General features: G+C 29.4%; 1 protein-coding gene across 3 annotated transcripts; it reads right to left on the bottom strand.

The window, feature by feature from the left end:
- Window positions 1-4,567: 4,567 nt before the first annotated feature.
- Window positions 4,568-10,195, bottom strand: LOC111613433 (GLIPR1-like protein 1). 3 transcript variants are annotated; one of them, XM_023354808.1, is made up of 6 exons: window positions 9,822-10,195; window positions 8,911-9,129; window positions 8,743-8,840; window positions 8,565-8,656; window positions 8,350-8,481; window positions 4,568-4,774 (listed from the first exon to the last, which is right to left on the bottom strand). In XM_023354808.1, the coding sequence occupies exons 1-6, from the start codon at window positions 10,089-10,091 to the stop codon at window positions 4,743-4,745; spliced, it is 843 nt and encodes a 280-aa protein (XP_023210576.1). In that variant the 5' UTR covers window positions 10,092-10,195; the 3' UTR covers window positions 4,568-4,742. The 3 variants fall into 3 exon arrangements, with proteins under 3 accessions (XP_023210576.1, XP_023210563.1, XP_023210570.1); XM_023354795.1 differs by lacking the exon at window positions 4,568-4,774 and adding an exon at window positions 6,652-6,826; XM_023354802.1 differs by lacking the exon at window positions 4,568-4,774 and adding an exon at window positions 6,654-6,826 and having other exon boundaries at window positions 8,371-8,481.
- Window positions 10,196-12,624: the final 2,429 nt, after the last annotated feature.

Below are 12,624 nucleotides of genomic sequence, written 5' to 3'. Positions count from 1 at the left end.
TTAATGGATATAATTCACGATAATAGTTGTGTAGACACTGAATTGCACACATTTCAAGATGATAAAATCGTATTCGGATATTAAATTTAAGTGAGTAAACGGAAAAGAAAATATTCTAAAATCACATTTTCGTAAATGTGCATGTAAAAAAATATATTTGTGTTAAATATTAATGTTGCAAGCACAATTCAATGGATAACTAGGCGCAACTAATCTTTTCAAATTTTCGTAAATAAAAGTTTTTATTATCCTTGACATTTTTTGAGATATTTAATAAGCATTTTTTCGAGATTTTATACAGAATATTTTAATGCCCGGAAAAAATATATTAAAAGACCCTCTTAGTATCCATAGAGAGTCTTTTAATCATAACCATCATGGGTTTCACTACGTCCACAATGTAAAGACAGAATGATGAAGAACGGCCGAATGGTGAAGAACGGACGGAATTATTCGGAGCAGATCACTCCCGAAAAATTCCTGGAATTCGATTACAAGCCACCCCGGAATGATAAACTGACTCGACCATCTATTTTTATAGCAAAGCGTGTTTAATATATTATATTTTTTAACATTCATAACAATATAATACTAGATACATCCTAAAATATACAAAAAGTTATTTTAAAATCTATTTCATGTAAGGAAAACTTCTATCTTTTTTGAATAATAATAATAATAATAATAATAATAAAATATTTTTAAATTATTTCTAAGATAACTAAAATTCAAATTTAACTCTGAAATCCTGGCTGGAAAAAATATTTTATACAATAAATTAAAAGATTTTTAAAATAATAAATTAATAAATATTCAATTAAAAAGATGAATACAGTACTGTATTGCTTTAAAACTTTTGAAAGTTCATAACAGATGGCGACACAGGTAAAATCTAATTGATAACGTTTTGTGAATATTTTTAGTTAATTGAACGTTTAAAAATATATTCCTAATGTTTTTAATTGCACAAAATATATATAAAATACAGTTAACTTAATTAATATATTTTATATTTTTTTATAATTATAGAAGAAAATGTAACAGTTTGAGATCGTCAATACGATATCAAACTGTTACATTTTAATACTATTTTAATACTTTTCAACTACCATCCCTCGGTAGTGTTTCGTAACGCTCTGTAACCATCTTACCCCGAAATTACGTAACGCATATCCTTTATTTTAATTGTACTAAGAAATAATACACATGAAGGGGTACTGAACGTTACATATTTTATTAATTTAACTAGCTTACCCGTCGCGCATTGCTGCGATCTCAGAAGAAAGGAAATTCAAGGAAACTCGTTATGATAAAATTCAATTTACATTTTATTATTTTTATTGAAACTTATTATTATTATTATTCATTTTCATCGGGAAAACATTTCAAAGTGTCGTTTCAATTCTATTTATTTATTGGAGTGTTTGTGGATACACGATATTTTTTGTTTTTCCGTCTGGTGCGTACACGAATAAATCGGAAGGTTTTTCGACGCGTGAGCCGGCCACATACAGTTGTCCATGCGAGAAGCACGGATTCTCCAAATTTAGCCCACACACTCGCTGCGATTGTCAGAAGTGCGATATTCCCCATTTTTATATATATTTTTAAATCCTTTATAATTTTAATTATTTAATTGCTCCTTCCTCTCTTCCTTGGCATGTTGTGAAATTTCTGATAGTTGGATAATAAACCGTTTTATTGTAATTTGTCTTTTTAAATTATTAGATGATATTAAAATTTGGAAAAGGGGATCCCTAGATCGGTAAAATAGGCGAATTTCCTTCTACAACTTCGGTTGTTGTTCGGGATACAGTTAAAGTTTTAACAAAGTTCGAGCGAATACGTAATTAGCAAAAAAAAGTTGAAATAAAGTGATTAAACAAACATTATTACTAATATCGTCATATATAGTATATATATATATATATATATATAACGCTATATATAATAACGCATATATAGAAATATTTTTTGAAGGGGGAAATGGTCTTTACAATTTGAAATCGATCGAACACACTGCTCGAATGCTCGTGTAAACGTGCGCCATCTATCGTAGGATAAATGTACTATGCGACAAACCGTCGCGGGTGGGTATTTAAAAACTTTCCGAAGTTTTATGACAATTGTACTATGCCACAAACCTTTGCCGAAGTATATTAAACAACTTCCCAAAGTTTCACGGCAATCGGATAAACGGTGTGGTAATGCATGAAGGACAGACACACACACAGACACATACATTCATTTTTATATATATAGATTACATAGGGTAAATGAGGGTGATTACTGTATAAGCTAAAATCTAGCGCCTCCTATTAATATATTGTGGCAATTGAAAGCCACGCTTGCTATATGTGTTGTTTACGCTGTAAAAATCGAATGTTTCTGTTTCTGACTTGCAGAATATTTTACCCAGGCTTACGTTTGGTGTAGCCTCGAAAATTTTAAGTTAAGATTAGCGGGCAACTTGTATATAATACTATAGAAGCTTGAATAATGAGTCTAACTTGAAATCGGTCAAAAATAACAGAATAGACTCTGGTAGAGGGCTTATCAATAGACTATTCACCAACTAACCAATATCTCAAAGGATAATTAAAAAGCACAAAGCAGTGATATAAATAGTACTATTCATCATGTAACACTTTTTCCGTGTTCATTCTTCGGCAAATTAAACAACGAAAGTTATAACTAAATCTAAGAACTTATCGTCATTTGGTGAAAAAGATTCCCGTATATTAATTAATTAAAGTATAAAGATATCCTTTGTGAAATATATAACCTTTATATTTTTCACAAACATCACATGTTCGATTTACAGACCATGCCACTACACCTACCTCTGTCACCGCACTATCCAGCATCGCAACGGTTACTTGTATATCCACCCACTCATATCTGCGCTACGTAATTTATCCCCTTTTTATTCAAAATGATAATCATCATCATCATCATCCTATATAAATATAATAACGCTCCTTAGTTCTAATTAACTACCAAACAGATCTACAATTTAGACATTTCTACAAAGTACAGTATGTGATTTAGGATTCCGACCTTTATCCTTACTTTTCATTAATTCGTTCTAAAAACAAAAATGTTTGTTTCTTGCAATAAAATTCTTGCTTTTCTTGCTTTCCATTAGAGACAGCAGTGTTTTTTCACAATAATATATTCGTAGAAATTTCACGATTTACTCTTAATGCTAATACGGATGGATGGTACTTTTATTAGAGATGGATGAATATTACTTTTTTCCAATTCGAATATTTCGAATACTCGGATCCTCCAAAACTTATTGAACTTAATTGTCTTATAGTCTACAGCATGATCGAAAAGTCATGCACATATGTGTTAAGAATCAATTTTATTTTGTGAAGTTTTCTGTACGAAATTACAGCAGGTAGTGATTATAATCTGATCTTTAAGAAAAGAAAATCAATTCATGTCATTACAACATATTGATATATTCGAAATGGTTTCCTCGTTCATTAATGCAAGAGTGAGCAATTTTTATCATCTTTGATGCCATCTTGTCAGTCTCTTAAAACCTTAAAACTGATGGTGTAATCGCTGATATAATGTTCCTCTTTAGATCAGCTATTGTGTGGATTATTTCTATATACTGCTCCTTTGAGGTACCCCAGATTTTTACCTATGGGGGTACCTCAAAGGAAAAAATCTGGAGGTGACAAATCTGGAAATTGTGGCGGTCACAATTCCTTAGAAATAAGACGGTTATCAAAGAATTCTCGCAAGAATTGCAGAATTTGGATATTTCACATAAAACTCGTTTGCAATACGTGCATAAGAGAGACTGACAAAATGATGTTCAACAATGAAAATTCGTTGTTCCTGAGTAAAACCATTTCACTTTCTTAATGAACAAAGCTGTACAGCAGCAATTTTATGACTTTCACACAAAAGTCGAAGTTTCTTTTAATAGTCAGCAGTCATTATAGTGTCATCCTGTGGCGAGAGACATAATAAAATTAACTTGACACAATTTACACGAACTAATATTTCGATGTGCGCAATTTCTCGATCACTCCAATAACTTATTTAGTTAATAATTTCATTTAATATTTATTATTTAAATTTTTAATTCATTTATTTGTGTAAATAAATCGCACAGGCATAATTAGTTAATGGGTAATTTGCAATTCGTCTATTTATTTAAGTTTAAAATATTAGCAAATATTTCACGAAAATACTTTAATTAACAGTAGTTTATAAGACGATAGAAATAGAAATATCTGTTAGTAACACTAATAAATTCAAATTTTTATATATATTTAAGCATAATATTAAAGATTGTTTTATAGCTATATTGTTCATTCATAAACAAAATCCGTTTTAATCAACAGAAAAATATTATTGTTCGAATTCTGTTTTATGCGTGATACAGAAAGATTTAAAGACACTTAAGATTTAAAGAAGAAACAAAAGTTTTTTTTTATTTTTTATATTTGATTTCTTTCATATCATCATATTTCCTGATAATGGAAATTATAAGATGATTAAAATATACTTAATCTAATCCATATTCTTTTAACTTATTGCAATAGTTCAAGTCGAATATCGCTCTTGTCTCTCGCCTTTATCAGTTGACACCAATGCAGTTTTAACTTGCTCAAAATAAGCAAAAATTGAATCGGTCTTATACATTACATAAAGCTCACAAAACAGCAACATTATAATAAAATTACTTTCCGTTTTTCATGTATTTTCATTAAGAATCATAAAGTTAAAACGTACTTCATATCATTTTCTGAAACGAGATTCAAATGCAATAATATTTGAAATTTATATAATTAAAGTTATATATTTAACACTTAACATAATTTAACATAACAATTACAAATATCGTTCAGTTTATCATTAAATTATTTCATTTTCATTCAAATTAATTAAAGATAAGGTCCACTTCGTATTATCTCGTACTAAATTATCGCAATTTCTAAAGTATGATTGCAGAATAATAAGTAATATTAATGTTACTCTGTATTAGCAATTTATACAGCTCGTATTAGTTTATACCAGTGTTTCATAACCTTTTCCTAATAGTTGCATATCAACCTAGATTTTTCCTTGGCACATCTCTCCTACTTCTTTATAAATATACTTAATGCATTTTCGTACTTGTAGTAATACATGTAAAAAGTGTAATGACGAAGTTCAGCACTATATTTTGCGCATCCTTAAAGTGGTACGTCGGTTGAAGATAGTCTATACAAAGAAGTCATAATATATTGTGTAAAATGTGCTAAATTCTGAACCTTCAATATTGATAAAAATTATAATTTTTTCAAATTATAAAAAAATATTTGTAATATTAATTAATATAGCATTTGTGGATCGAGTCAAAAAAAACGAAAAATGCAACCATTTAAAACATTATGCATTAAGCGCCACAAATTGGCATTTGTCATTAGTACAACTAAGATTATCGCTCCACATGATTTTTACAATTTTTTTAATTTAAAACTTTTTAAAAATGCTTTAAAGTATAAAGTTATTTAATACGTTAAATAATAGCTTAATATGCAATCTAGTGTCATCAGCTATTAATTTCTATTGTTAACTTCTTTGTTCGTAATTCAACTACTAGAAGGCGCTACTTTGAAATTTTTCTCGCAATATATAACATTTCGTTCTCATTAAATATCAAAACAGGCAAATTATTTAAATTACGTTTACAAATATTCTTCTGATTATAAATACGATCACATGATTTTTTTCTTCGCCACTTGGAAGTTAAGAAATTCTTTTCAATACATTTGATGAAAGTTTTGTAGATTTCTTGAAGAATTAATAAATATTTAAAAATTTAATGAGTTGTTGGAAACTATAAAGACTATTTAAACTGAAAGTGAAAAATGAACAGCGAAAATGGAAAAATTAAAAATAATTCTCTTATCCGTACTTTTCTTGTTTTCAATGTTACTTTAATCTTTGTTACTTTAATCTTAAAATTATGGAGAGTAAAAAATACTTTAATTTTTACGCGTTATTACGGTGTTTTTTGCAGGGAATTTATATTTAATTCACTTTTAATAATTTCCTCTCTATTTTTATAATTTCAGATGAAATGCTATACATTAGATTTATGGGAAACAAGCGATTCGCCAATGAAGATAGGTCTCTTGAAAGAACTATGAAAAACTATCTCTTATTCAGTTGTTAGACACATTAGGAAAACACAAAATTCCATGCGTCCAGCCCGATGGTGAGGCACAACTACTACCACTTCACCAACTACCAGGGTAGTCAGGTTGAAGTGGTTAAGTGGTTAAAGTGAAGTGGTTAGCACGTTAATTAGTTTTATCCACTCGGCCACTGGTGGTCGAAATGCTGTAGATAATATAATTTTTAATATATTTTATATTTGTATTTACATTTAGCAATAAAATTTTTATCATATTTCTTGTAAATGTTAATCTTCATTTCATCATAAAAATTAAAATAGTATTAGTTTTATCTACTTTTACTTAGAATAAATATCTTGCCCTAATACAACTAGAAAAAACACACAAAAAACTTCTAATTAAAATTAATTTTGGCTCCACCCTATTACATTAATATTTCTATTTGTTGCTTTTATCATTTAAAAAAATGTACATATAATTTTTTTATACGAGTTTTATTTTTAAATATTAAAAAATTAAAATAAATATCGATGAATATTTCAAACAATATCAACAATTCGATGCTGAATTAAACAAATTCAAATTTTGTCTTCTTGCATAATATTATAAATAATAAGAGATAAAAATGATGAATAGTAATAACTTCGTGTTGTTGTTTCGATAACCAGCACCATCTGTAATTAAAGAGAAAATATTAAAAAACTAGCTGCAAGGACCCGCTTCGCTGGGCAAAAAGTAACGATAATGAAGATTAAGATAATTACATTATAGCCAATCTTACCCGTTTTCACAGAATGCAAGAATTAGGTCCCCCGTTTCCAGACTAATTAGAGAATTTTTACGTCCAGTCAAACGAAATATTTTCAATTTGATCAATTTTCTGGAACGTTTTACAATCGTTCTATAATCGAACCAATTCGAATACAAATTCGAATTCGAAAATTTTTAAAATTGAAATAGAAAATCTTCCACTTTCAACCACTTTCAAGCCCATATCTCCCGCACCCTTATAGCTAGAGAGACGCAACCACCATAGTGCACGAATGGAGACTTGGGGCTACTACCACATACAAACACCATTCATGTGCGATGTGTAGTTTTGGCTGAAAAGTGAAATATAGGGACACACACGTCCATTTATATATATATATATATAATTAATGAAATTACTCTGTATTCCGAATATATTAAATGCTTGTTTATAAATTATTTATACATTATCTATCATGTAAATAATATTTAAAAATTTTCCTTACATTTGCCATTTAAATTATAGAATTCTTGAAATTTATGAAAGATTAGTATTACAATTCTTTTATTGCATATTCTTTCGTTTGTTTGTAGTGAGTTAATCAATATAAATTTCAGTGCAAAGATAAAACTTTTATAAGTTATATGTATATTATTTAATAGAAAAGCGAATATTTTTCTTCTTTTAATCAAAAATTTTAAATTTACTATAATAAGTAATTTTTTAATATAGGCTTACGCATACTTTCAATGCAGTACAATAAACTTTTATACGATTTATTGGAGAGCGAAATGCTGGACCCCGGCATTTTGCGTCTCTGTGCCAATTTCACATTCTGTGTTGCAATTTGTGAGAATTCTCCACAAATAATATTACTCTATACACGGTGATAAATAACTGTATACTAAACTTTTTAATAAAGAATAATCGATGACAAGACAATAGAAAACACAATTTAAGATACTGCGAAACAAATTAGTAACAACATATTTAAAGATTGGCAGATGACACTAATTAATCGACCGTTTGGATTCCACAATGCTCTTTAAAGTGTCGAGGGTTGGATTTTACCTCGTAGCATAAGATATTTTACTATTCCATATTTCAGATTTTCCGAGAAAGATATTTGACGGACGCTTCGGGTGAATCTAAAATTGTCCACCATGAGCTAGTTACGCGATTGTAACGCTGGGTAAAGCCGATCTTGTGCTTTACCCAACTATGATGAACAAAACTCGAGACAAGAAATTACTTTAATTTCGCTACCTTTTTGGATTTTCTAGGGCAAAACTACAATCACTATTGCATCGGAATTTGACTGTGATATATATACTGTACGTATATGTAAAAGTTATGTGTGTACAGTTATGGAAACAAAATTCAATTTAAATTATACTTAGCAAGTGTCGAAAGTTACAATATTATATTCTATTTCACAGTATTTACTTGTCTTTTTAAGAGACTTACAATAATTTTTACAGTAGGATTCACAATAATGTTCTGTTGTAGGTCCTATAGTAGTTGTTAGCGTGTTGCATTCACTAAGTTCTTTTTCGGGTATCTGTATACTTTTCTTTTCTGTAAAAATTACATATTTTAATAAAGGGAGAATTTATTTTGAAAATAAAGAAATTTTAATATAAAAATTTTATTGTATTTACCACAAAATTCTCTACCGCATTTATATAATGTGAGATCACAACCAGAGCATCTAGTCCCATTTTTGTATGGTCGTATACTCATATCTTTCATACTTAAAGAAATCAGATTTATTTCGTAAAAATCGCCAAAGTGAATAAAATATTATAAAACTTTTTAAATATATATTTAAAAACTTACGGTGGATAATAGTTACATATCACTAAATACTTTGTTCTTCTTTCTATTTTACATTTTGACTTCGAGCAGCCTATAGAATGAGCTTCAGCCCAAACCATCTAAAAATAAATTCAATTATTTAATTCAATTAACTTTAATCAATTTAGAGTTTTATCTTCATCGTCTTACCAGTTTGTATCTGTCACAAGACAGTTTACATTCGTTAGTGGCATAAACGTAATAAGATTTTTCATTAAACCATGTACGCAAAACATCTTCAAAAGAGCCGGATTCGTTATAAAACCCTCTGTTCTGACTAAAAATATTTTCGCATTCACGAGGGCCAAAATCAAGTGTACAATAGTCACCCCAGTCTTTGGCTATTTTTGCTAGTGCCTCATTCCATACCTGGAAGACATTTAGTATTATGTTAGGGAAAGATCATAAATATATATTTATCTCGTGAAAAGAGGTTTATTAACTCTACCCATAGGGCAGAAAGTTAAAAAACTTATGGCCTTTTTTCTATGCACTATCGTGAATTTGGCCAGACTCATAATGAGGCCGATTGACGAACGAGACTCGATGTGTTCGGAAACGATCGCTATGAGAAATTCCTTGAAAACTGCTCGCCCGAATTTGACCCGAGTCCCCCAGAACAATACGTTGACGCCTCAACCACCTCGCCATTCAGCCATCGGTGTAAAAAGAAAAGAAGTTTATTGATTCTACAGTGATTAAATGACCATTAAAAAGCACAATATCATTTTGCAATTAGATATGTATGCCTGTGTACAGTAGGCCTACATATCTAATTGCAAAATGATATTGTGCTATTTAAATATGTGTATACATATATAAAGTTGATTAAAATGTAATCCAACAGACATAATCGATAAAAATAATATAAAATTTGAGAGATTTCTTTTTAGTTACTTAGAAAACTGTAAAGCGTCTTTATGCTTATTTACAGCAAGCAACGAATAAATCGAATTTAATATTAAACTTTACGAAAATAATAAAAGATTATATCTAATTAAGTTTAATTAAACATGCATCTACATAATAATTTTGGTGAAAAAATGAGATATATATTTTACCAGTTTAACCATATTAGAAGGAAGGGGTTGATTAGGAGGCATGAATCTACTCAAAGAATGCATACTTAATATACCATTTTCTTCGTCCTGAGTAAATCCATTATATTTAATCATAGAAAATTTCTCCACAGTTTTGAAATCTGTGTTCAGCTTTTTATATTTTGTTTCTCTGTTTTCTTCAATAGTACTATTTCTATACAATTGACTTAAGCTTGCTTCGATTTCGTAAAAAATTCCAGATATATATAAAATGACGCTAATCTTTATCATTTTGATAAACTCTGTGTTTAACTTTCTAACTTATTTTTAAAGAACTTGAATTTGGAATTTAAAACGTTCGAATATTCTTTCTAATTTTTAAACTTATCGAACAATTTTTCGTTTCATAAATTTAAGTATGCAGAATCCTAACGTTGTAAATTATATCTTAACGCATTAACATAAATTTATAAATCGTAAATTTATTAAATAATTGAAATTGAAATTTGATAATACTGTGGGCACATTTCACAGTAAAGCGGTTTTTATATAGCTGGATAAGCCAGCCAATGACATAGTCCGTTTCATTTGAATTGGACTATATTGCTTATCCAGCTATATTAAACTATTTTATTAGGCAATGGATCCAATGTGATTACATATATTAAATTTCTTTACCAGCATATTTTAACAGCGAATTGTGAAATAGTCATTCAATACGAGAAATAAACATATAAAAATTTAAAAAATTAATTAGTTTCATTTCCTGTGCAATTGGACATCTTTGGACAGCAGAAATTCTCTATCTTTTACAATTATTCACGACAGAATTTGCATATTTTCTCTTGTTGGTTGTTACCTCTGATTATATTGTACAAAGTTTTTCTAGTCTTTCCTCCCTTTCTTTTTCTGTCAAATGTAAAAAACATTAACTCTTGCTTCTTGTGCGCAGTTTTGAAAATGCCACGGAACGAAATTCGCACTTTGATTGTATCTGAGAAGTCAGAATACATTGTGGTCGATTTTTTCGCTCAATGAGTGATTTCGGTGTTTGCGCCTAACAGATACATAACAAGGGAAAGTGTTTGAATTGTGTCAAATTTGACCCTCTCGCAAATCTCCACGTTTTGATATCCCCTGACCCAAAACATCAAAAACGAAAAAAATTCCGTGGATATGATGTGGTGTGTATGTGTGTTGACGTATATTTTGCTTAATATCTCAGGATGAGATAAAGATTAAGAAACGAAATTTTACATGGTGCTTTGTGTAAGGGGCATTGAAGCTATTAAATTTTAGCGGTTAAATGTCGATGGGGTGAGGAGATAGAGGAGTGTTATGTCTCACATTTCGATTAGGATCGAACTTAATGAAGATTTTTATTCGTTATTAGCATTTACAGTTTTTCTATAAAACTCACCATTACCCTCAAAATTAAGCCTTTTGCTATTTTATAATAATTAATAATATTGTATAAAATGTTTTTATAACAAAATCTCATAATCACAAGCTTATTTAGTATGATTAATAATATAAATGTTATTTTAAAAATAAAATCTTATAACAGCCGGGAAAGTCAGGAAACTCGTTGCAAAGATTTTTATTGATAAAAAAACAATTTACGTATTTCATTTTTTCAAAAATCAAAAGACTAAAGGGGTTCTCTAAGAGGCAAAAGAGGCCCGCTCTGCTCCTGGCCCCGTTCAAGCTCTCGATTGCCCTATAGCCTATATTAATGACTTTGTCATATTAAGCGTTACATGTTATATGCTATAAAGCAGTGTTTTTTAACCTTCTTGAATACGCGACCCCTTTACAAGTTAAAAAATTCTGGCGACCCCCTCCCTAGGGCCATATTAAAACTATATCAGTGATTTTAAAAACTATGTATTTAATTTTCTTTCTGTTGAGACAAATTATTGTTGATTACAATGAAAATTTCAAAAGAATCGACAATAACTTAACACACATAAAGTATGAAACTTCCTTTAATTATAACATTAGGCACAGGGAACTGTTGACCTTTCTTTTTAGGATCTGAATTTTCAGCTTCTACTTTTCTACTTTTTATTTCTTTTTGCAAATCAGCTCAACACTTTTTCCGCTATCATTTTCTGGGGCGGGCCGTAATTCTCGCTGAAATTGTAGTTTTTTTAATGTAGTGTAGGACCTACAAACACTTGTCTTTTTCTTTACCTGCGACCCACAGGTTGAAAAACACTGCTATAAAGTGTGTCGAATTACATGAGATTACAGTATATGCCATAGAATATATTTTAGTAATTAAAAAGTAAAGTTAGACGCGTAAACAGGTTTGCTCTTAAAACAGAGACAATGTGTTGAAGAAACAAAAGAAAAATTTAGATAGGAAGCAATGAAAACGTGAATAAAATCAACTTAGGTTCAAATTTGGAGAAGCTGAAACTGAGGACAATTATAACATGAGTCATTCGTTCTGTAGTACAGTACATTGCACCGTGTTTGAAAAACGTGAATTTTAAATAACATGATTTTAAAACGATTTAATGCTGCGTATGTGTACTTTTGAATCGCAAAAAGTATTTTTGCGATTCAAAAGTACTGTACATTACTGTACAGAAAATAACGGTGTTCTAAAATAGAATATATAAATTCAAATACAAAAATAGATTATATTTTTGTATTTCAACTTATATGTTCTATTTTAGGACACCGTTATTTTCTCATTTAACCTGAGGATGGCCTATTGAATAGGCCGAAAACGTTAGTTACGTTTAAATAAATATTCTCAGCAGGTTAAGGTGTAGTTAGTCTATTAATTATTTACTGAGTGAGTTTTGTTAAT

Source organism: Centruroides sculpturatus, unplaced genomic scaffold (assembly GCF_000671375.1).
Source record: "Centruroides sculpturatus isolate CEXI.00-Female unplaced genomic scaffold, Cexi_2.0 scaffold2, whole genome shotgun sequence".
Taxonomy (NCBI): domain Eukaryota; kingdom Metazoa; phylum Arthropoda; class Arachnida; order Scorpiones; family Buthidae; genus Centruroides; species Centruroides sculpturatus.
The sequence above is the reverse complement of the archived record's forward strand: the minus strand, read 5'-3'. Positions and strand labels throughout refer to the sequence as shown.